The sequence below is a fragment of the Aulonocara stuartgranti genome, assembly GCF_965226115.1.
Source record: "Aulonocara stuartgranti genome assembly, chromosome: 23".
NCBI lineage: Eukaryota > Metazoa > Chordata > Actinopteri > Cichliformes > Cichlidae > Aulonocara > Aulonocara stuartgranti.
The window spans coordinates 10,724,124-10,750,000 of NC_138958.1; the positions used below are offsets into that span (position 1 = coordinate 10,724,124).

At 43.9% G+C, this 25,877-nt stretch overlaps 1 protein-coding gene across 7 annotated transcripts in view; it reads right to left on the minus strand.

Annotated features, from left to right (window-relative positions):
* nfia (nuclear factor I/A) overlaps window positions 1-25,877 on the minus strand; it is a 150,448-nt gene that overhangs the window by 16,216 nt on the left and 108,355 nt on the right. For 2 of the 7 annotated variants that reach the window (XM_082524238.1, XM_082524241.1), the window contains exons 5-9: window positions 12,527-12,644; window positions 8,327-8,454; window positions 6,343-6,393; window positions 3,532-3,699; window positions 470-648 (exon numbers count right to left, since the gene is read on the minus strand). In XM_082524238.1, coding sequence (XP_082380364.1) covers window positions 470-648; window positions 3,532-3,699; window positions 6,343-6,393; window positions 8,327-8,454; window positions 12,527-12,644 — 644 coding nt within the window. The other 5 variants (XM_082524239.1, XM_082524244.1, XM_082524240.1 and 2 more) reach the window with 5 other exon arrangements.

Sequence of the window (25,877 nt, forward strand, 5' to 3'; positions counted from 1 at the left end):
AGTAACGATTAGAAAAAGATCAGCTGTTTCATCCAGTCGACACCAGGCAGAGAACGAGTGCTCGGGGGTTAAGGTTAAGTTAGAGGCGGCTCGGCCTTCCAATCGGGATCGCCCTGCAGTCGGGCCAACATGTAGGAAAAACGGAAAGCAGATGCTCTGTGTTTGTGTTTGTGTGTCTGAGCCTGTGTGTGTGTGTGTCTGCCTGTGTGTGTGTGTGTGTGTGGAAGGTGTATTGATTCAGTGTCTAGACTTAGATATATCAACTATCTCACTGCAGTACAAAGGCCACACACACAGGCACGCACACACACACACACACACACACACACACACACACACACACACACACTGCAGCACTTTTGCAAACAGATCCCACCTTTGCAGAGGCTGGAAAACCCAGCTCAGATGTGTTTGTGTGTGTGTACATGTGTGTGTGCGTGCATGTGTCTGTGTCTCTGTGCGTGCTTACGTTGAGGAAGCCCACCTGTCCGGCCTGCTGGGCGGAGTCAGGACAGACCAGCTGGACGAACTCCTTGAGCGTCTCCTGCGGGTGATACCTGATGGCTGGGTGGGAGAAGTAGGAGCCAGGCTGCTGCAGGATGGGGGAGGAGGAGAAGTGGAGGCTGGAAGGGGGAGCGTGGGGGCTCGCTGAGGGGGGAGAGAGAGGGGAAGAGATTAAATGATTAAAGGGAAGGAGAGTTGGGGGAGGAAGGTAGAGACATAATCATTGTGGGAAGCAAGGAGTTTATTAAGTTTATTAAGGGGGCGTGGCTTAACATGCAGATACATGACGATGGACACACAGAGCAGATGAACCAATGACAACAGGACACCCCAGCTGTCAATCACTACAGGTGTATGGAGGTGAGGCTACATCATTTACGTGGCTCCTCCTCTTCCTTCTCTCCTTCAGTCTAATTAAGGCTCTAATTGGTCTAATACTCTCTGATTGCTCGTTAGCGGATGAGGCCTCGTTAAGGCCTGTGATGTATGGAGGTCTGAGGAGAGTGCAGAGAAGATGCTGAGGGGGGAGCGAGGGAGATAGAGAGACATTAGAAATGACAGAGAGAGAGCGAGGGAGCGTAGGAAGGAGAGTTAAAGCTGCTGCACTAATTCACTTAAAGTCTGCTGTGATTTATCACTCTGACAATACACACTGACCGCCCGTGTGTGTGAGTATGTGTGTGTGTGTATGTGCTCTGTAGCAGTGTATTTACAGTAATCATTGGATGGATGGCTTTCTCTGCCCTCTCTCTTTCTCTTGTAACCACAGACACACACACACACGGGGACAGAGTGTGTGTACATTAATAGAAATGATCTCACTCAGTGTGCAGGCATGCTCAGCCACCTGTGTGTGTGTTTGATTTAGTTTGGTCCCACATCCTGTTTCTGGGATTTTTTTCCGATGCATTGTGCCAACTTCATTTATTTGATGGCCTCAGTGATCGACAGAGTAAACCAGTGGATCTCACACCCACAAACCAACTTCCAAAGATAAAAACACGCACGTTTCTCCTCAGATCCCCTCATTGGCTCCCTGTTAAATCCAGAATTTAAAATCCTGCTCCTGCTGAATAATCCGGACACATCTTATCTTAATGACCTTACAGTACCATATCACCCCATTAAAGCACTTCGCTCTCAGACTGCAGGCTTACTTGTTGTTCCTAGAGTATTTTCAAGTAGAATGGGATGCAGAGCCTTCAGTTTTCAGGACCCTACTCTGTGGAACCAGCTTCCAATTTGGATTCGGGAGACAGACACTATCTCTGCTTTTCAGATTAGTCTTCACACTTTCCTTTTTGCTAAAGCATAGATCAGGTGGCCAATCCAATCACAGCGTAAAATCAGCCCCCTTCCCACATCTCAGCGTCTATCTCATCCTGTAGGATGAAAGTGTGTGATTTCCCTGTCATCAGCTGAATCTGTGAACTTCTCTGATATCGATCTTCTCGTCTTTCTTCGGGCGAGACGGCAAAGCGGAGGATTTGCCTTCAGCGGCGCTGCAGCAGCGGTGTGTGTGGTATGTCGAACACAGAAGAAAGAGCTGGGATTAGTTCCACTTTGCAAATTGCCTCGCTTCACTACCTCAGACACCCCTCTCCTCCTCCTCCTCCTCTCTCCCCTGCCAACTATTCCTTGAAGAAGATATTGTCCATCAGGAGGTGGATTGATAAACGATAAGAAGAAGGCAAAGAATTAAAACAGCAGAGTTCCTTCATTTTCACCACATGTGAAAGAATTTTAAAGGAGGTGAGGATGAAGAAAATACAGAAATACTCCATACTCCATCACTGGAGGTGCAGAGAGGGGGTGTGGAGGAAAGACCTTGATAAGAAAGGCCAAAAGTGATCTTCAGACCATCCATCCATTTTCTTCTGCTTATCCGGGGCTGGGTCGCGGGGGCAGCAGCCCAAGCAGAGAAGCCCAGACCTCCCTCTCCCCAGCCACCTCCTCCAGCTTGTCCGGGGGAACACCAAGGCGTTCCCAAGCCAGCCGAGAGATATAATCTCCACCGTGTCCTGGGTCTGCCCCGGGGCCTCCTCCTGGTGGGACCTGCCCGGAAAACCTCGCCAAGGAAGCATCCTTGTCAGATGCCTGAACCACCTCAACTCAAAATCTCTCAGAGTTTGCTTCAACTCGTTCCTGCAGAGCTTTCACAATAAAAGACGTGACAGTGTTCGGTGTTGAGGCCTTTTAATTGGTAACAGATGAAATAATAAGAAGCTCGAAAAAGTGAAACATTTAACTTTCAGCAGCCTGCTAATCTTCGTCACAGTTCTGACGGCTGTTGCAGCTTTTAAGATGGAATGTTTTCTTACATGTAATGTGACGACTTTATCGGCTCTCCTGCACAAACTTCACTGAGACCTGAACTACAAGCAAATCACACTAAATGTGAGGATTTCATTTCCTCATGTTGGACAAAGCATCACATGACGCATCGTTAAGGTGCGCCTGTGCTGCTCAGTAAATCAGATTATTTTATAACCCCTCTGCTTCCTGTTGTACTACACAGAAAGTTTGTCATCTTAAAAATCATTTTTTAGCTGATCTGTGAGTTTTCAGCTGCTCGCCAGATTAGATGGTAAAGTGATGAATGAGGATTATCTGCAGATTATTATTATGGAAAACACTTCTCAAGACTCAACAGCCGCACAGACACACACACACACACACACACATAAGGAGGAAGTGTGTTTCTGTGGTAGATTATTTCAGCCAATCAGAAGACGAGAAAGGAGCAGGAGACGGGTTAGTGGTGGGTGGGTGGGACGTAAGAACAGGTGTGAGGTGGGAAGGATGCTCTCATAACACACACACACACACACACACACACACACACACACACACACACACACACACACACACACACACACAGTGCCCTGCCTACAGCCTATAGGTGTGTGTCTACAGGTGCCTCCTCCTGACAAAATCCACAGAGACTGACGGGGGTGGGGGTGGGGTGAAGGAGGTGAGTGTGTGTGGTGGGAGGCGGGTGAGGGAGGTTTCTGGGGATGACCTCACCTCGAGGCCCGGTAATGACGGGCCGGTGATGGTGTGTGAAAGCCGTTCGGGGGGAAGAGGAGGAAGAAGAAGAGGAGGAGGTGGAGGAGGCGCCGCTCGGTGAAGGCGCAGTGCCGCAGAAACCGGACTTCTCTGACCTCTTTAGAGCGCTGGCGGGTGACGGCATCCCTGCCAAGAACCATGATGATCATGATGAGGAGGAGCGGGTCATGGCAGATTTGATTCTTTAAACACTTTTTATGCACCTCCAATGTGGGGAGGAGTTGGGAGGAGGGAGGTGGTGGTTTGGAGTGGGGCTTAGAGATCAGGGGCGGGGCTTGGAGATTGAGTCACAGGCTGCAGGTGTCAGAGAGTTTAGTGTGTCTGAGCCTTTTTAAGTTTTTAGATACCAGCAAAAAAGGACAACATGAGTAAAAATGATGACAAATAAAATGAAACACTAAAATATAAAAAATAACAAAAGCCTGAAATTTTATAAAAATAATAATATCGACATGAAAAGTGTGCAACAAAATATATAAATAAAAACACACAAAACCAAATAAAAATGTGAATGTGAGTGATGATCTAAAGCCCATCATTTATTTTTATTTCTTTGTGTGTCAGATGGGCCAGCCGGCAGCATTTTTATTCAAACATAAAAAGTCAGTTTTCTGAGAGACGTGAAACTCAGACATGCTGTTTCTCTTTCCTGTCAGCTCAGCAGTGTGAAACGCTATCAGCTGGGATAAAAACAAACATAACCTGGCTGCCGTTAATATCGAGACACACTTACATGTGATGATTTTTATTTGAAATATTTAATAAGCTTCAGCAGACGGGAACATCTTGACTGCTCACATTTTAATTTTTACCATAGCTACCAGATAGATGCAGTTCAGGCTGAATTAGTTCATCACAGGAACAACAGTGATCATCTTCAATACAGCTTTTTAAAATATTTTATTTTTGGCCTTTATTACACAGTGGAGTGAAGAGTGACACGAGGGGCGGGAGACATGTGGCAAAGGGCCGCATGTCAGATTTGAACCCGGGCTGGCTGCTTTCTACATGCAATACTTTTATTGTAATGGAGTACTTTTACTCTGAAGTACTTTTACTGCAAATAAGGCTCTGCATGGCTGATTATCAGCACAAACACACGATTGTTCCACAGCTCGGAGACGAGCTGTGAACAGAGGGAACAACACAGATTGTGGTCTACCTGGAAGGGGTGGGGCTTGTAGTGACGGGCAGAGGTGCAGTAGGAGGAGGAAGAGGCAGAGGGGGTTGTTTGTTTGTGAGTGTGATGAAGGACCGAAGAGGTTTTGTCAGGTGGAACTGAGGCTGTTCAATATCTTCTTCCTCATCCTGTTTCCACATCCATCCATCCATCCATCCATCCATCCAATCTATCAGTCATCCATGATTGATCCATCCATCGTCCATCCCTCCATCATTCATTATCCATCCACCCATCAATCATTCATCATCATCCATCCATGATGCATCCACCATTATTAATCATCCATCATTCATTCAAGATCCATCCATCCATCCATCCATTATTCATCCATCCATCCATCATCAACCCATCCATCATTCGTCATCCATCCATGATTTATCCATCTATGATGCATCATCATTCATCCATGATGCATCCATCATTCATCCATCCATCATCCATCCTTCATCATCCATCCATCCATCCTCCATCCATCTATCCTTCATCATCCATCCATCCAGGATCCATCAATCCATCACTGATTATGATTCATTCATTCATCATCCATTTAGCCATTATTTAATGTGTCCCAGTTAATAATTTAACCAAATAAAAATCTGTAAAACATTACAAAATGAAAATGGAACAACACAATAAAATAAACATAAAACCCCACAACCATTTAATTAAATGTGGAGACCTTTAACGGGTCTCCACAGCAGATCGTCTGCCTCCATCATTCCCAGCATCCTCCTCTCTCACACCAATATGTCCTCCATCACTACATCCATGAACATCCTCTGAGGTCTTCCTCTTCTCTTTCTGCTTGGCAACTCCATCTTCATCCACCTTTGTCCAATACAACACAATCCAGAAACTGTTTGGTCTCTAGATAATATTGCCCTTCATAATAATTAGGGGTGTGGCCTCTTTGATTGACAGGTGGATGGTGACACAGGTGGCTGTAGCCGCTAGCTGTCTGCTCAGCTTCACCCGAACTCGACCTCTGGACTGTCATAATGACGTCAACTGACCAATAACTTGGCTGCTGTGAGGTTCCTGTACTAGCAGAGCGTCCAAAAAGGCGGAGCTCCAGGACTGCTGAGTGAAATTCAAGGGTTTTGATGTTACTGATTAGCAGTAAGTTAGAGCTCCACCCTCTCATCCAGCAGCCATTAGGCTGCCTCACACTGAAAACCAGTTTGAGTTACCTTCCATCTTTAATATACAATCTGTGGTTAGTTTTGGTCATTTATCAGATTCAAACGTCTCCTGATACACAAACTAACAACACCTTTACTCGTTACCATGTCACATATTCACATTCAACACACACACACACACACACTCGCACACAGACACAAACTGTCCTGCTGTCCATCCAGCTGGTTTTCTCGTCCACAAACTAAACAAAATCGACGTGCCACAGTGACATCATCAGCATGCTGCCAGGTGAGTGGAGTTAGGGTTGGGTGGAGTGCGGTGGGGAGGTGAAGGAGGTTGAGGGGGGCACGAGACGGAAACTCAGACAAAAAGGAGGAGAAGGAGGAGGAGGCGGTTTCACAGACATGTAGACAGGAAGTGAGGAGGCGTGTTGACGTCTTTACCTTGTCGGGAGATGAAAGAGCTAGCTAGAGAGCCACGCAGCTTATATCCAGCTTTCCAACGCAAGACGGAGGAAAGGAAGAAAAGAAACGGAAAGGAAAAGTAGCATGAATACACCGGCTGAGAGAGGAAGAGGAGACAGGAAGAGGAAGGAACTCATAAATATAATCAGTGTATGCGTGTGTGTTTAAGAACATGGTTACCAAAATAAAACTACAAAATCTCTGAGTCTGCAAAAATGAAAGTAAAAAATAACCAAAAATGCACTGGAACAATGTGAATGCAATGAACTGAATATAATAAATAATAACTGAGAATTAAAGCAATTTTCTATTTTTTCTAACGCAAATAAAAATAAAATATTTTTAGTTTCCTTTGAGACAGCTAACCTGTGATTTATAATTCAGTATGAACCAGAGTGGACGTGCTTCTGTTGTAGCTGTAAACCTGCTTTAAAAATAGATTTGATTGTACTGAAATCATAGAAATACTCAACAGAAACCTAAACATCTCTGTAAAATGAATTTATATTAGGAAAGCAGTTTATTCTGCACATATCTTCCTGGACATTTTTGTTCCTTCAAAAGACTGAGAGCAGAGAGAGTGACAGGAAACAGCACAGAGAGAAGAGCGACATGCAGCAGATGGTCGCTCGGCTGGGAATCGAACCGGGTACTCGCGGGGGTCTGCTCGAATTTCCAAAATATTATTAAAAAATGTTTTTTAAAGAAATAAAAAAAAAAGAAACATAGAGAACAGAAAGAAAATTTAAATACCTTCATAATAGCAATTATAAAAATATAATATTCTTATTCTAATATTATTAATAAACATTATATTTGATTGATATTCACATCTTTTAAATGCAAGAATAAAATTTCTATCTAAATATTTTAATAAGTTCAATAACAATTACAGTATAGTTTTAACGAACATTAAAAATAAATAAATGATCATGTAAAATTGAATTAAGAATAAAAACTAAAACATGTAACTGAATAAATTTCCAACCCATTTAACAAAATGGCAAACAAACACCTGGCAAACAAAATATAAAATCATTCTAACCCATAAAAGCCACGCAAAGAATATCTATAAATATATTTGAAAAACGCAACATTCACTGAAATAAAATATCATAAAAATACTGAATAAAAATGTCAAAATGAACGTAAAGACTTTTTGTATTAAAATATATTTTATTTGACTGATATTTGTATATTTGTCAAATGCCAGATTATTATTTATATTATATCAAAACATTTGAAATTTAAATGTATAATTTGACTTCTCTATCTAGAAAAACCCACCAAAGAAATATTTAAAAATATGACGTAAAAATACAAAAATTAAAGGTAACTAAGGGTAACTAAACAAACTGCCTGACTGTTGAAAAAGTAATTAAAAGTGAAGAATGAATCGACTAATTTATAATAATTATAAGACAAATTAAAAAACATGGATTTCTTCTGAGATGACAGTTTAATGACATATTAATGCGAATTAAATTTTTCCCCCCTTTCTCGGCTTCGTGAGGCTCACTGAACAGATTTGTGTCTCTGAACTGTTCAGATTCACACTGAGCTACACGGAGGCATGCTGGAGGCTGCTTCCTGTTTATGTGACTGTTTTGGATCTGATTCTGCAAGTGTGCAGGATCAAACCTGTGACGTCCTCTTTATGAGACAGGCAGTCGAGAGATCACACTCTCTGACAAAACATTAAAAAAATCACTCTTACACACACACACACACACACACACACACACACACCCTGCTGGAAGCACCAACTGCACACTGCACCATGGTAGCATCGCTCCGCTGGGCTGCGTTGGAGCGGCAGGTTAGCTCTGGGATGTGTGATGACGAGAGTCTGCATGGTGGAGGTGGGGGGAGTGTTAGGGCCGGGGTCAGATGGGGTATTAAGATGGCGGGGCTGTTATTAGAGGAGGCGGCTGGGGTTTCGTTTCGGGGTGTGGTTACATACCTGGCTCCACGTCGTGCCAGCTGCTGGCCTGGCTGCCGCTGCCTGGAGACCGACCCTGGCTTGGGTAGTAGGACTCCTCCCCCGGGCTGTCCACGTCCTCCTCCATGCACTTTATCCTCTTGGCAGAGCTGCAGAGAGACAGAGCAGCATTGGTGACTCCTCCCATTATTAACCCCGCTGTTCTCCAGCTCAGAGCTCAAACGGAGAACAGGTGGAGTCCTAAACACCCACACAGACCCCTCTGATTCCTGCTATCAGCTGTTTGAAGTCCCACCCAAACCTGAGACCAGCACATCAGGCTCCCTCCCACACATCCAACTGTTCAATCTCACCTACCTGCCCCTCCCTTATTTCTTTTTTCCCCACATATTGGTCACACTCACATGTTTCAGATCATCAAATAAAGAGAACCTGAGTAAATGCAGAGTGCAGGTTTTAAATGATGATTTCATTCATTAAGGGAACAAAGCTGTTAGTTTGATGCAGATGTAATGGGACTGAAACCTTCCACAAAGTTCAGCTTCTGTCTTGTCAGTCTACAGAAGATTTCCCAGAAGTCTCGGAGATCATCCAGATGTTTGTTTGCAGTTTGCTTTTGTGATCTTCTTGGCTAGCAGTGGTGTTTTCCTTGAACTTTTCCATGGAGGCCATTTTTGCTTTCACTGGAGTCCAGTGCTCATTTGTTGACATCACTGATTGGCTGACTCCATGTGAACTTTGACAATGTGGCGTTTTATGGTAAAAAGAAAAGAGCAGCGAGGAGGGTTGACATGAGATCAAACCGTACACGTCCCGTGGACTAAATGACTCTCAGGCATCAACTTACAGCAGCATCTGATGGATGCTCACACTGGATAAACCAGAGCATCCCTGACAGGAAGAAAAGGAAGGACAAAGTCTGAATTCATACCTTTCTGTAAGACATAAATTTACATGTCCTCCTTTACCCTCCAAACCCAGCTGTAGTCTTTGTGTACTTGTGCAGTTATTTATGCATTTCACACATTTTCTGTTTGCTTTACTTTAAGGTTTAAGCCTGAGAAATGAGAGCAACGACTCACAGACAGCAGGTTTACACCTCACTGGCCAGATCTGTTTGTTTAACAGGAAGTTAAAACATTAACAGTGTGTGTGTGTGTGTGTGTGTGTGTGTTCTGCCTGTACACTGAGATGTGTTTGTATGAATGGAGGGTCTTTGACATTAGTAAAGACTTAAATATTTCCATATGGATCTGCTTCACTGCCTCACAGCGATCTCTGTGTGTGTGTGTGTGGTAATGTGTGTGTGTGGGAGGTCTCTGGAGATGTGTTTGGAGTCAGAGAAGAGAGAGGGGGAGAGGGTGTAGAAGACAGAGGACACACACACACACACTCAGCTAACTGTGTGTGCGTGCGTGTGCGCTGCAGGGCAGGTATTTCAGCAGACAGACGACTTTTGCGACCGCATCGATTTAAGAGAAGAGGTCAGGGCAAACCCTGCAAGCATATGTGTGTGAGAGAGTGTGTGTGTGTGTGTGTGAGTGAGAGAGAGAGTGTGTTTGTATAATCATTTGAGTTTAAACCATCACTGTGAGGATATCAGTGAGTTGTGAGTACCTTCTAAGGCAGGGGTGTCAAACTCAATTGCACAGGGGGCCAAAACTCAAGGCACACTTTAGGTCGCAGGCCAAACAAGATAAACATTTATTGAACACACTAAAACAATGTTTTTTAAACAAATATGAATAAAAACAGACAGGAATGTTATTCCAGATTAAATAAACTTAAAAAAATAAACTTTAACTTTAAATATTTTGCTCTTCATAAAAATATATCCTGTCAAAATTATGCAAGTTAGAAATATGAACATGCTGCCAAAACCCCAGAAAAAAATAAATGAAAGCAAACACAAGGTTGGAGCCGCATGTAGACGGAGCATTGCTTCAGGAGTGGAACTAATAAACTGTGCGGGCCATTCAGTGTCGTACTTTCCCTTGAGTGTATCATTACACTGCAGCTCCATCTGAATCTGCACAGGTGCAGTTCAGCAAAGTGCGCTGATTTGGTTCAACATTACTTGGCAACAGGGAAAGTGAGGCAAGTTGCACTGGTGCATTTGTGACAGCTTCACTTGAAATGCCTTCACCGCATCATACATGTCATGTCCATGAATTGACAGGTTTCCTTGCTGAGCTCAAAAACTCTATTGAGAACTTTTCCCCAACTCAGCCAAAGGACCTCTGTATGATGGCATGTCGGCAAACTCTGAATCTATTTCCCACATAAAAGACTGAAATTGACGGTAATTTAAACCTTTAGCTTGGATAAAATTTACGGTTTGTGTTACGGTGATCATTACATGCTCCATTTTACCACACAGCCTTTCCTGGTGTGTGATGCAGTGATATGCTGTTAACCCACCAGTGCAGTTCTCCTCCTGCATCTTTACTCGCATCCTGCTGACTAGTCCGCTTTTTTCACCGCACAACACCGGCGCTCCATCTGTTGTAAGTCCAACAAGTTTGTTACACTTTGACATACGTTTTAAAAAATGTCTTTTCCTGTCATTGTCCCGTGCATCGATTTAATGTTCAATATTTCCTCTCCACGGATGAAGATGGCCAGCTGTGCAATGTCCATCATGTCTATACTTTCATCCACAGCAAGAGAGTATGCGATAAAGTTTCTGCTTTTTTCACACAACTGTGTTCTTAAATCAGTGGCCATCTCACAAACCCCATCAGCAATCGTATTTCTCCTCAGGCTCACATTTGCCAAAATCAGCATTTTGTCTGGACACAAGACGTCGCACACCTTCATCATGCAGCTCTTTACAGTGGTACCGGGCTGATTTGGCTATCTCCACTGCTACAATAAAACTTGCTTTCACAACAGCTTCACTTTGTGATTTTGCTCTGGTGAAAACAAGTCTGCTGAAATGTCAGATTCTTCTTTAGCTCTTCTACTTTCTGTAGTTTCTTCTCTGCATTTAGGTTTTTCAGCTTATCCTGATGTTTTGTCTCGTAGTGCCGTCTTAAATTAAATTCCTTAATTACAGCCACATTAGCAACACTATTAAGACACACGGGTTTACTAGCAATGTCTGTAAACATATATTCAGTCACCCACTGGCGCTGAAAGGCTCTGCTTTCAGAGTCAACTTTTCTCTCCACCATTGTGAGCGGCTAGCTTCGCAATAACAAAAGTTTGACTTGATTGACGCTGCAGCGCTGCATTATGGGATCTGTTGTTTGTATATTATTAGCACCTCCTATCGCCAGGCCATGCATAACAATAATAATATATCTATATAAAATGATCTCGCGGGCCAGATATAAATGTACGCCGGGCCGGATGTGGCCCGCGGGCCTTGACTTTGACACATGTGTTCTAAGGGCTGTTTTAGGGGGTCAGATCAGAACCAATCAGCTGTGTGTGTGTGTGTGTGTGTGTGTGTGTGTGTGTGTGTGTGCTCTAACATACATTAAGCCACATTAGGAACAAACAGTTAGTGTTCATGCACAGACCAAAGCTGCCGTAGCCTCTACACTCTACACACCCTGCAGGTGAGTTAGTGAAATACTGACAGCTGTCCTATCGTGTCTGTGATACAGCATCCATCCAGTGCACTGCACGAGGGTGTGACCGTCGTCATCCTTGCATCTGTCCATTGCAGTCATTTCATTTCACAAATCCAACCAACTCTTTGTTGTTTGTGTGTCCTCTGAGCACTGTACGGCTGGAACATAAACCATCTGGATTTGAATGTTTGGAAGTAAAAAACGAAATGAAGCCATCTCGAGTTCTGGTTTGGGAACATCGGCCAATGATGAAGCGACTTCTCCAGCATCGCTGAAAGGTCAGTCCACGGGCCACTAGGTGGCGCTTACACTCAGCACTGACGCCTCACCATTCTGTCCGCTGACCAGCTCAACAAAGGTTATTTAAACAGGGCGCAGGTGCTGCGAGTCACTGCACAGACTCTGCGTCCCATTTATTTTATTACAGGTGCTCCATGAAATATTATAGAATCAGTTTTCTACTTCTTCTATTTTACAAAAGCACTTATTGGATCATTGTTTAGAGTTTTCTATGACGCGCATGTTTCCCTCTTTGAGAAACACTTTGACCTTAGTCAATCGATTGATTGACTGCAGTCATTAAAACTGATAAATAGTCACATGAACAACAGGAGGAGGTGCTGAGTGTGCTGGTGTGTACCTGGAGGAGGAGGTACTGGGCAGTGGTCTCCTCATGGCTCCTGGGCTCATGCTGTAGTAGGAGGAGCTGTCGAGGTCGGCCAGCGAGAAGTTTGGCCCGGTGCCGGCTGCGATGGGCGCTGATGGACGGACAGACAGACAGAGAGTGTCAGTACGGATACGGTGACATTTTTATATAACCAGTGAACACACACACACACACACACACACACCTGGAGGCTGAACAAGGTGCATTAAACATGTTGATAAAAATCAGGAGGACAAGCTGTGAAAGCTCCTCACTGACACTTTCAGGTTTCCTTAAAGGAGACAAGAAACTTCCAGCAGTGAAGGAGACTTCATGGGAGTACGGACACTCCAATGAAAGCCTGCTGCGGCAGCAGTTACTGTCTCATAAAGCTGCTGCACACGAGAAAAGAAGGCTAAAGCTTCTAATCATCCAAAGTGCACATTTAAAAAGTAAAGGTTGACTCTTATTAAATGTGTTTCCTCCTGCCTGAAGAGATGCTGCAACACAACGCGTCACTGGACATCTGACCGCCCGTCACGCCACAAGCATAACATAAGTTTTATCACATTCTTCCAGTGACGGGGTTAGGCTATATCCTGGACCTCCTCTCCCCTGGAAACTAGACCAACAGAAACCTCTGTGCTAAATCTGCACTTCTAAAACAAAAACTGTAAAGTGACGGAGAGATGGTGCCGATGGAGGTGAAGGACAAGAGAGGGACAGACCTTGAAAATAAGTTTCACTTATCGTCCCGCTAGATGTCTCGTGTGAATATTCCTGCGTTTCAAAAACACAACTGATTGAACAGCCTGATTAACTCCACGTTAAAGCACCAATAACCTGGGAGAATATTTTAAGGAGAAATTCTGAGTGACTGTGTGTTTGCATCAGTCACTGGGATTTTCTGGCCGAGCAGAACCAGCAGATTAGCTTCGACATATGATCCTCCTGCAGCTTCCAGGGAACGTTTTCTGAGCTCACCCTGAAGCGCATGATGCAGGGATTGTGTGCGGACAGGTGTTGTTGTTTAGCTCCTCGTTAAACACTCCAGTAAGTGCACAGGTGTATGCATTTAAAATTGCCCCACCTGTGTGTGCAGTAGTGGGACTCTGTTCAGCTCAGAGCTGTTAACGTCTCCTCTGACAGTCAGAGGATCGTCAGGACTAATCTGGCGGGCGGATGAATTGGCTCAGGAGGTGATAAAATTACTGCCCTCCTTAAAAAAAGACAAAAATGAGTCGCTTTTATAAATGAGACTCTGAAGCCACTGCTCCCAACAAACAGCCTGACGAGCAGCCGAGCACCGCTTGTCTCTGTTTACATATTCAATATTAGCTCACAACAGGAGTTTATGTCATCATTGTATATGAGAGCAGTTAGCACGCAACATTAGCATCTACCAACAACAACAAGCTGTGGCCCTCTTCCTCTCTGATGTGTTCATGTTCTGCTGCCCCCCCCCATCCTATTCTCGGGGGACAGAAGCTCTTCCACAAAGCCCTGCGAGGCTCTCCGTGTTAAAGCAGGGAGGGAGGGAGGGAGCGAGGGAGCGATCCGGCTCTTTGTTGTCAAATGCTTCAATTTGAAAATCCTGCTGAACAAAGGCAGCAATCAGCTTCAAAACCGGACATCCATCTACCCCCTCGCCTCCAGCCCCCCCCCACCACACCCTCATCCCTACTCTTCATCGTTTTATTGACAGATAGCATGATGGTGTGATGGGATGAAAGGAGAAGGAGGAGGGAGGGGGAGGACTGACAGGACCTGGTGGGGAGTTTTCTGCTGAGCTCAGCACCGTGATCTCGCTCCACCTATCTATCACTCTCTCTCTCTCTGCCCTGTAGAGATAGGGCTGACCTGAGACACGCACACATGCACACACACACACACACCCACACATATACACACACAGAGAGTTGGTCATTCGTGTGTGGATGTTTTAAACTCCTTTCCCACGGGAGCAGGAAGTAAAAACAAAGATAATTTAAAAACTGAAAAATAAAGAACGTACAAGTTTCCTGTGACTGCCACGGCTCGTAACGAACAGTCGACCTGTTCTGTGTTTTTACGTCTGAGGACAAGTAAACTTACCCTGTAATTTAATAATTGCAGTCCACTTTTTTATGACTCCAGTTTTGGACGGAAACTTCTTGTTCACTTCTCCTCTGAGGTTTTACAAACTCATAAAGAGTGTGAAGCTTTCAGTGAAGCCAGTCTTGAGTTGAAAAAGGCAAAGCTACCGTGTGGAGAGTGACTTAACTGTGAAGGAACTACTCATCCCATAATGCACTGCAAATCCCAAACTCCCCTATAGACTCGATTATTTTCGTTATCGCAGTCTTGCTGAAAACCTTGAGAACATGTTATATCGTACGCCACTTTGTTCACTTGCTTTCTGAAGCTTCGCGCTCACTAAGCTAACTCATGTTTAGACATTTTAAACATCTCCATGGTAACATGGAGATCGCCAACAATCATTGATGTTAAAACAGCCATCATAAGCAAGTCCTAGACTCCTTTACTAGTTGCATAAACTGTTAAAAATAATGGATAAGCCCTTGTGATAGTAGTAAATCTAACTGGTCTCTCAGATGGCCGCCCCTCACTGAGCCTGGCTCCGCCAGGTTTTTTCCTGTTAAAAGGGAGTTTTTCCTTCCAGCTGTCTCCCAAGCTTGCTTATAGGGGGTTGTCTGTTGTTGGGGTTTCTCTGTATCATTGTAGGATATTTACCCTACGATATGAAGTGCCGTGAGGCGACTGTTGTTGGTGCAATATAAATAAAGCTGAACTGAACTGAAACTGTCCAAAGTGGTAAAAATAAAGATAATCAGTAGACACAAAGTATGGTGTACCATCTAATATTAAGAATAAAAATAGAACTTTAATAATTCCTCTGGGAAATTCAGTGAAAAGCTGATTTTTTCTAGAATAAAAAGAGATAAGGATATAAAAGCAGCCAATCATGGATAATCTGCTGCATGTGCTCACTGAGGCTGTGGGTGAACCTCTGAGATGTTAATGGTTAATCATAAATGAGATGACAGCTGAAACATGGTGTTGATGGGCTCTGTCTGAGAGGCACTGCTGCACTGACGTGTGCAGCCTGTGGAGGGCGCTGGCAGCACTCTGCAGCTGCTCCTGGTTGATTTGTATCCTTGCTGATTAGATTTCTGGCAGTAATGAAGCTGCTCTGTGTTTACTTCTTGCATTTGAATGCCGGGGGCCGGTGCTCTGCTGTCTGGACGTCTGCCAGCTGGAGCTTCGGCTCAACTTCGCTGTATTAATGATGCTTTCAGGTCACTCGCCATACAGTGGTTACTACTGTAACCCCCCTTTAAAGCACATCTTCATCGTGTTTCTGTGAGAACTCGCAAAGGCACCTCTTTGATCGCTTACAGCTGTTCCCTTTGTTTTATTGTTCCAATTCACACTTTCATTATTATGATTATTATTGTGATTATTATTAAAATTGTCAAACATCTTTGTGTCATTTGTGCCACGGTGCCCATCTGCTGCTGGCACACCACCAGGTGTGTGTGGCAGAGGGCAGGGGAGGGAGGAGGAGGAGTCTGAAGCATGCAGGCCTCCAGGTTTATTCATCTTTCATCCTGTGTGTGTGTGTGTGTGTGTGTGTGTGTGTGTGTGTGCGTGTGTGTGTGTGTGTGTGAGAGAGCGCGATAGTGAGACAGACGAAGGTACGAGAAGGTGCCAAGTGGGTCATCTGCCTTCTTATCTATTTGAGTGTTTGTGTGTTTGCACTGTGTGTGTGTGAAGCCATCATATCAGCTGTAATCCCCAACATCCTTACGTCTAATATCAACTCTCCTGACACACTGGCAGGAAGTTTGTGTGTGTGTGTGTTTTCATGAAATCTGTTTCAGTGCCAAGGTGCACTGCTGGCACTCCACTCATGCATCTGTGTGTGTGAGTGTGTGTGAGAGAGCTGGTTACAAGTGTCTAAAAACATCAAAGAGACTCAGAGTGAGCTGCAGCTCCTTTTACAGCCTGTGCTACACCCACGTGCCAGTTTGCTAGGCACAATTAATAACTGGAACACCCATTGTTTAATCGATTCACTTAAAAAGATCCCCTGACTATGAAAATGTAGAGATCGTATTATTTTAACACAAATATCAGCATTTTAAATCTAATATGTAAAGAAACCAGGTTTGAGAAGTCCCTTCACCTGCAGTAATTTAACAGATTGCCATACACAATCATGCTTGAATTACCTTTCAAATCTTAAACTTTCAGTGTGTAACATTTTTCACCACTAGATGTCAGTAGATTACAGATTGCAGTCAACCGAGTTCCGTTTTCTTACACTGCCCAATTCAAGTGCATAATTCTAGATATGTTAGCTTCTGTAGGACAAACATGCTAACATGTCAGCTAACAGAGATCAAAAACATTTTGAGTTTACCCCATAACAGCCGCACCTAGACGGATCTCCCCGAGAATTTTCTGTGTTTAGTCCACTGTTTACCTCAGCTGTCAATGCAGGGTGAGAAGTGTCCTCATTTATTTAGCTACCCTTAGCCTTAAGTTAGCTGTAGTTAGCCTTAGTTAGGTACTGTTAGCTTGTGTTAGCCTTAAGCCCCTTTTCTATTAGTACCTACTCGGATCGACTTGGCACGGTTCACAACAGTTATCAGGGTTTTCCATTAGGTCATAGTACCTGTTACCAAGTACTTTTTTAGTACCTGCTCGCCCAGGGTTCTTAGTCAGTACTAAAATGTAACATCGTCAGACTGCATGCCACCGATTAGCTGGACAGTAGCGTCACTCGATGAGTCATGAGAGCGTCATGTTGACAAAAATAAAACCACCCTTTTTTGAAACTCACCAATGAAGGAAACGGTTACAAAAAACAACGCCGTGTTCCCCGAGTATGACAAAAAGCCACAGACCGAGCAGCAGATATATTCTTGCCTTGACATTAGGGCTGCACGATTTTGCATAAAATGAGAATCACGATTTTTTGGCTTAGAATTGAGATCACGATTCTCTCACGATTTTCTTTTCCAATATAAATATTTATTGCACTTATTAACTGCACATCAACTTCGTAACAGTTGAGACTGAACATAAAAACAATAAATAAACATAAAAACAACAAATGTCTCACATTTTGTGGTTGCCGCAAAATGTTGTACTGCTTGAAATTCCGTCTCCACCGTTGCTCGACGCTGCGTGTATAGAGCAGGTAGTGCAACAACAGAAAAATAGTTGCGGGACGGCACTGTGTAGCGTTTGTCTAGGGTGTTGATCATTTTCCTAAATCTCTCGTTTTGCACAGTGTTGATGGGAGCCATATCTTTGGTCAGGTGATAAGTAATAGCCTCCGTAATTTCTTTGTGCCTGCGGGAGTTCGACGGGTATAGGGAAGCGCTGTATAAGGTTCCCGTTATTGATGTTTGGGTGGTTGACCGGGACGGATTTTCTCCTGTCACTTTTTCATCATCTCTGACGTGCTCTCCGTTGTTTTTTCCCTGCCAATTTTAGCATCCAGTATCACGTGGTATAAGGCTCTGCCCTTGTCATTTGTTGAGCAGGAAGAGTGAGCGCTTGTTTTCATGCAAATTACGTCCCGGATCAAAATGCGGTACAATCGTCGCCGGCTATTTTTTATTTTTTTTGGAATCGTTGTCATTTGGAAATGAGATCGCACATAAGTATGAATTGAGATCGTGATTTTCTAATGATTAATCGTGCAGCCCTACTTGACGTCCACCTTTTTTGTAGCAATCATGTCGTATATTAATTACATTGCGGGATGCTTGGATGCGTTGCTATGACGACAACCACGAACGTTAGGTAGTACCAGATTGTAATGGAAAACCAGGTGAGTATATCCGAGTAGGTATTAATGGAAAAGGGGCTTTAGTTAACTGTTAATAGCCTCGGTAAGCTGCCGTTGGCCTCTGTTAGCTACTGTTATGGTCATAATGAAATGGTCTTTGAAGTGGATCTAACATTGTTGGACTCTTAGTGATTAAACTCTCATACAATATAAGAATGTAATCAAACTGTTTGTCAGAGGGAAAGTGTGATTTTTAGGAAACTTGAGGCTAACATTAGCTGGTATGTGTATATGAGTACAGTAATATTTTTTTTTTCCTATTAAATAACCCTTAAAAAACTATTAACTAGACCTAGCAATTTTATGCTGATCCCTCATGTCAGCAACCAGCAGCTCTTATTTCCTGAGGAGCACTGCTTTGGTTAAATTTTGACCGGTAGGAATTCTGGTGACAGATGGACGCCTCGCTGTTGTCAGTTCAACAAGCACAACAAACACAAGTTACTGTCCACAAACTTATGGCCCTCATAAACGCAGCTGTAATGTCTCGCTCAGGTGAGGTTTGTACAGAGCGGCAGAAACAGACTGCGAGGGAGAGGACGGAGGGAGGAAGAAAGAGAGGAGGAATATGAGCAAAGAAAAAAAAGAAAGAGGAGGATCAGAGGAAGAACGACAGGAAGAGAGAGCGAGAGTTTAATGACACATCGCAGCGAGAGAGAGGAAGGAGAAGTCAGGAATACACTGAAGTGACCAATTACATGTGACCGCGGCCGCTACACTAACCTGCCCGCTCGCTCGCCCGGCCGGCCTCTCTCTCTTTGTGTGCTGCTTTAATAGGATATTGATCGACAGAGAGAGATTCGATTGGCCTGCCAGTGAATTGTGTAATGGCTGCACAACGCCAAGGTCACCCGCTGTGTGTGTGCGTGCGCGCTCTGTTCAATACCCCACCAGCCCCCCCTCCACCACAACCACATCTCATCTTCTGGTGAGCTATAGGCTTCAGTCACCCCTGCAGACCCCCGCGTGTGTGTGTGTTTGTGTGTGTGTGTTCACTCCATTTAAAGAAGAACCACACCAGAAATGATTCTTCATATAATCACAAAGAGTGCTGTGGGGTGATGGTGATGTAGGTGAAGCTTCAAGTAAGGTTCTGTCTATTGCCATGTTCGGAGTTCTTTCCTTGTTTTTAATCTTTGGACTGTTTCTTGGACTTTGCCTTTTTCCTGTGCCTCATTCTCACTGTTTTTCCACACTGCCTGTCATATTACGTGTTAAAATTTTCTTCAGGCTCCTGGTTTCCTGGTCTCAGGTTCTCCTGAGACTTCCCCCTCAGCACGCAGGAACCAGAAGAAGTTTGTTATCTTTTCTTTGGCATCAAATGGAGACTCCCAGTGCTACTTCTGCACCATGTCCTACCACCGGGAACACTTTCATTGAAATACATACTAAAAAACAAAAAAACAAAAAAAACAAAAACAAAAAAAAACAATAACATGTAATATTTTGCATCTACTGTTATCTACTGTTAGCTAGTTTATTGTGATGGTGTTGTTTTTATTATTTTGCTCTTTGTTGTTTGTTTTCTCTTCTGGTTTTTTTTTTTAAATCTCCATACAGCTGATCCAGGTGTTTTGTTTGTTCTTCTTTTTTTCTTCCCCCCTTTCTCACCATCTCTTCTCCCCTCTATTTTTCTTTCTCTCCCTCTCTTTCTTTCATTCTTTCTCTCTGTCCTATCCCCCAGTCATGTCTGTCCCGTCTTTAAAAAACGAAAATAAAATAAATACATAATTATAATAAAGGTCAATCAAATGGACCAATATGGCAAGGCCATGATGATCCACCCGGTAAAGTAAATCAACTTGGCATCTTTCTTGGCCTTAAGACAACAATTCTGATGGCTAAAGATCCAAACGGGACAGGCAAAAGAAAAAGAAAAAAAGAAAAGAAATACATACTCCTGATAACACACACACTGAAGTGATCAGGTGACCTTTGGCAGCAAATCGTAATTTCTGCTTCCTGTAATCTTCCACCTCATCCAAACATGCTGGAGTCTGAATTTGATCCTGCATGATGCAGATGTTCGCCTGTTGTCACTCCCCCACAGCTGCTTATTTGAATGAAGAAATGCATGAATTCTTTTTATGCTCTTAAAGGGGAACGCTTAGGAGAACGAGGGCCGCAGCAAGAATCTGCCGACGTCAGCTGAGTTTTACACTGAAGTAAAGGTGTCCTTCCAGGTTTGCTTCAGCATCATACATATATTCTTTGGCCACCGTACGGTGGCCCCGAGAGCTCAAAACATCACAAATATATAACTACAGGAAATTATGACAACAGCTTGATCAAGAAGAACATAAAAAGCTGTAGAGTTCGGACTCATGAGGTGAACGTTAACATAAATCAGCAGAAACTTCTACACGAATTCGCTTCGACTGCGGAGGAACCTGAGGATGGAGCGCTTCCTTCAGGTTCCACTGTAATCTGAGACATTTACAGGTTTCATCAGGCTGGATAAATTTTTCTACAGAAATCACTCACACAAATGTGTAACTTTTGGCTGTATGAATAAAATGTACTGAGATGTACTGAGAATAACGTGTGTATTGTATTAATATAAAAGGAGATGAGATGAAAAACATTTTTCAGCTTTGTCTACATTTAATATTTCTAATGCGAGCAAAGTGAGGAGTAAGAAAAGTGTCTGTGGCAGCAAAGCAGAGCTGCTTTAATGCTGCTGCAACACACACACACACACACACACACACAAACACACACACACACACAAACACACACACACACACTCTATAAGTACAGTATATATTCATATACTTACACACACAGACACATTCAGACAGACACAAATGTATTCACAAACACACACACACCCTTTCGCTCTGTGTGTGTGTGTGTGTGTGTGTGTGTGTGTGTGTGTGTGCAGGCGCGCGCTTTGTGTTGGTCAGCAGATTTGCAGCGATGCGGCTCTGGAAGAATCACTTATGGATTAGAGTGCAGGAGAGTCCACAGTGTGTGTGTGTGTGTGTGTGTGTGTGTGTGTGTGTGTGTGTGCGCGCAATAGGCATTTCAGGTTATCAGTTAAAAGCTAATGTACTTGAATAGTGTGTGTGTGTGTGTGTGTGTGTGTGTGTGTGTGTGTGTGTGAATACATGTTCATTCAGCCTGAGAGAGACTTCATTTATAATACAGCCGAATAGAAAAACTTTGTCAGTAGGGAAAAAAGAAAAAGTAAAAGTAATAAAGTTATTTCTATGAAAAGCAAATAATGGAGTGAAACAAGAACATCTGGAGGTAGAATTCAAAATTAAAGGATGAAAATGAGAAATCTCATTGTCCTTCATATTTTTTGTTTCAGCTTCACATTGAGTAAAATTGCAACGCTTTCCTTAGGGCGATGGTAAAAGTAACTGGAGCGAAATAGTAGCCAGGGCTGATGGTCTAACCTCAGCTTATATTGAGGAGCATTATAATGATCTCAACACTGATAGGATGCTGCTTCCATCTGCCCAGAGAAAAAAATCATCTCAGGTAAATCAGGGCCATCACAGGTGACCCCTCGCACCCCGCCCACCACCTGCTTGACCCACTAGTCGATCAGGTCCCACACCTCCGCACACTAACAGCTTCTTCCCCTGGGCCATTCAGACTGTTAACAAACACTACGCCGTGTAGCCCCACACACAGGGTGATCCGCGGTAACTCGTTAATTTGCCACATTAATGCAGTTACAGCGTTAAGGTCATTTTAACGAGAGTAACGCTGACAGCACTAAAATGGTAATCTCCAAATGTTTTCTTTTTACTGACCAGCTCCTCTTTGATAGCTGCCGTGTCCATCTTCTCGTTGCCTGCAGGTGAAGTGATGGAGGGGGAGGAGTTGTGTTCAGTGAAGGAGAGAGGCGAGGCAGAGTAACGTTGCGTAGAGACAAAAGTGGATGAAAGAGGCAAACTTGCGGTTCCACAAGTATAATTATAACGTAACATAGACTATATCGATATAAACGATATTATCACATCTCATATCTCGTATAAAAATATATTGATATATTTAAAAACTCGATATATCGCCCAGTCCTAGGCTGAGTAACCCTCATCACTCAGGACACTCACACATGGACTCTAAGAAGTCCTTTTTTTCTTTGCACTGCTTCCGAGCACTTTGTCCTCTATTGTGTGCCTTTCTCTTATTTTTGTTATTTATTTCTTTTATACGCTTTATATTTTATTCCGGCAAAGTCGGTGTGAAGCACCCACAACTTCGTTGTACATGTACAATGACAGTAAAGGCCTTTTCTCTTCTCTTCTATCATCTACTGTTCTGAAGGAGCTAGTTCTCCTGCCGAATGTGCTGACAGGTGTCACGTGAAATTTAAAATTCAGTTTCTCAACCATCCAAAGCAACACTAAAGACCACAATGTACAGCACCACTGAACAGTAAAGGACAGTGTTGTCAGCATAGAGGTGTTGTTTACAGCATGATTTGCAAAGGTCTGCCCACAGGCTGCCTCACTTTTGCTCTCAGCGTCTATTTTCTGAACAATTCCAATAAGCCTGAGCTCAAAGTGCTCAGAGCAAACATCTTCTGAACACCACTGCACTCACGGCGCTATCAGCTCAAAATAGTTCTATGGCTGCTCAATCAAATCAAAAAATGGACGGCACTTAAAAAAACACCACTTGGCACTTTCAGGGCAGAAACACAGACCCTGAAGAAGACACGGTAAGCCAAATACATCAGCAGCAATGCAACACCAAAAACCACTGTTCTAGGTACCATCATTCTATAAATTGCGTGTGTCTGTGTGGAGGAACATGTTACTCTTCTACAACTGTATTTCCGTGAAGCATCACAACCACAGCCCTCGCACTTTAATGAAGTCCAGTGTGTGAACAGGAGTCTGTGCAGGCTGCAGTCATTTTAATCGTTACCTGACATTACAGCTCATTTCAGGGACACGCTGCACGCAGCAACATGTGTTTGTGTACTTGAAAGACTAAGTCCAACCTCGGTTTTTCCTGCTGAGCAAACTATTTACCAACATCATGATGTTCCTGCTGTATGTAGGATGTTCAGGCTCCATTCAGGCTCCAACACGTACTCGTACATGTGCTTATGCGCTCTGTACCCTCAATAACCTTCCAGATACTGGCCAATCAGAGTACATGGGTTTCAGTTGGATTTGGACATAGCTGAGGAGACTTATTCAGAACTTTGAATCATGCAAAGCTACCCTTGGAGAACAAAAAGTTTAACAGACTTCACTGATGCTTTTAATTTGAAAGAATGCCTTATATTTCAGTGTCATTAAGTGAGTGTGAGATAGCAGCTGCATGTGAGTATCTGATCAAGCAGGGATAACTGTGTGTATGTGTGATCGATGGCTCTTTGATCGGGGGTCTGTGTGTGTGCTGACAGGCACTTTACATCGCCTATTGTTAGCGGTGGGCGATCGACAGACTCATATAGATCCCACTGCGCTCTCTGTCACTCTCTCTCTCTCTCTCTCTCCTGCATGTCGGCACTTTTTAAAGGTCATGTCCCCCCGCCTCTCTCTCTCACTTGTCCTTTCTGTCCATTGCACACCCATCTTACCCCTCCCCTCTCTCTCCTCCACCCTGCGGTCTCTCGATCGCCCGCCTGTCGCTCATATTTCCTCATAATTAGAGTTGAGTTGGAGCGGCTGCTGATTGGCAGCAGATCCTGGATCTGAAGAGTTTTAATATCAACTGGGGCTGCAACGATTCATCGAGTAATTCGGATAACTCGATTATATGAAATCCTCGTTTAATGCACAGCTCTGCAGCACTCACAGACCTGCAGTAGAAACACATTTAGGAGCAGCGTGTGGATAAAAAGTCTGACCACATTCAGCCCACGCAGTCCTGATGATGCTGGGACAGTTTAACACGGAGGCGGAGTCTGTTTGCACAAGAGGCGGAGCCACAACAATACAGTAAAAAAACTTTGTTTGTATAGCCCAAAGCAGTATATGTTCCTGTGATCACCATTAAAACCTTTACTGGGAAACAGCGAGCGGGAGTCCTTCATCAAAGCAGCTGATCGACAAACTACCAGAGGAAGAAAAGGAAGTTTGTAACTGCTCTGCCCAACGCTGTTTGTTCTATCCATCCATCCATCCATCCATCTTCATCCGCTTTGTCCGGGGCCGGGTCGCGGGGGCAGCAGCCTAAGCAAAGAGGCCCAGACCTCCCTCTCCCCAGCCACCTCCTCCAGCTTATCCGGGGGAATACCAAGGCGTTCCCAGGCCAGCCGAGAGATATAATCTCTCCAGCGTGTCCTGGGTCTGCCCCGGGGCCTCCTCCCGGTGGGACATGCCTGGAACACCTCACCCAGGAGGCGCCCAGGGGGCATCCTTGTCAGATGCCCGAACCACCTCAGCTGGCTCCTTTCGATGTGGAGCAGCAGCTGCTCTACTCTGAGCCCCTCCTGGATGGCCGAACTTCTCACCCTATCTCTAAGGGAGAGGCCAGCCACCCTTCGGAGGAAGCTCATTTCTGCCGCTTGTATCCGCGATCTCGTTCTTTCGGTCACTACCCACAGCTCGTGGCCATAGGTGAGGGTAGGGACGTAGATCGACCGGTAAATTGAGAGCTTCGCTTTTACACTCAGCTCCCTCTTCACCACGACGGACCGGTGCAGCGTCCGCATTACTGCAGCTGCAGCCCCAATCCGTCTGTCGATCTCCGGCTCCCTTCTCCCATCACTCGCGAACAAGACCCCGAGATGTTTGTTCTACACAGAGAAAAACCTGCAGATGAATTGTTATTATTAATATTAATTAACGACGCACCATCAAAGCATGTCTTCTCAGCAGCACAGGCACTTTGCATCAAAGCACAGGACAAACGTCACAATGCCAATATGCTCGCAGACACCGCATTCTCCTTTAAAGGCTTACAGACACAAACTCGGTCATTCACTGCACACATATGCACACAATACATACATACAAACCAAATGTAATCTGGCTCATCAAGGAGATGAAACAGTGTCACAAACCTTCCAAGAACACAGAGTAAAGGTACACGTTTTAGGTTTCAGTTTCATACAGATTATATTGACCTTTGATAAGAGACTTGAGGTTTATTTATGTTTGCATTTAAGAAAATGTTTTCTATTTTAATATGGTGTGTAAAGCGTCATTTTGCAAGACCTGTGTTTTTCTCTTCTGAATATTTATCACAGAAGTAGTTCTTATCTGAGAATTCGATTAATCGATGGTGCTTCAGAGCCTTGAGCTGACTGGCCGCTCGTGCACTCTCCTGCAGCGTCGACTCTCACCATCTTTAAAACACATAATGTTTGAGTCTGTGTTGTTCACATTTTAATCTATGATGTTATTATACATACAGTGATTTTGGTAATCAGTTACTTATAAGGTGTTACTAAGTAACAGTTATTACTATTGTTATTACTATTATTGTTATAGAATACGGTGAACACCTGGCTCTCTGATGCACAGGTGCTCAGCCTCGTGCTGCAAGCTGAGCTCACAA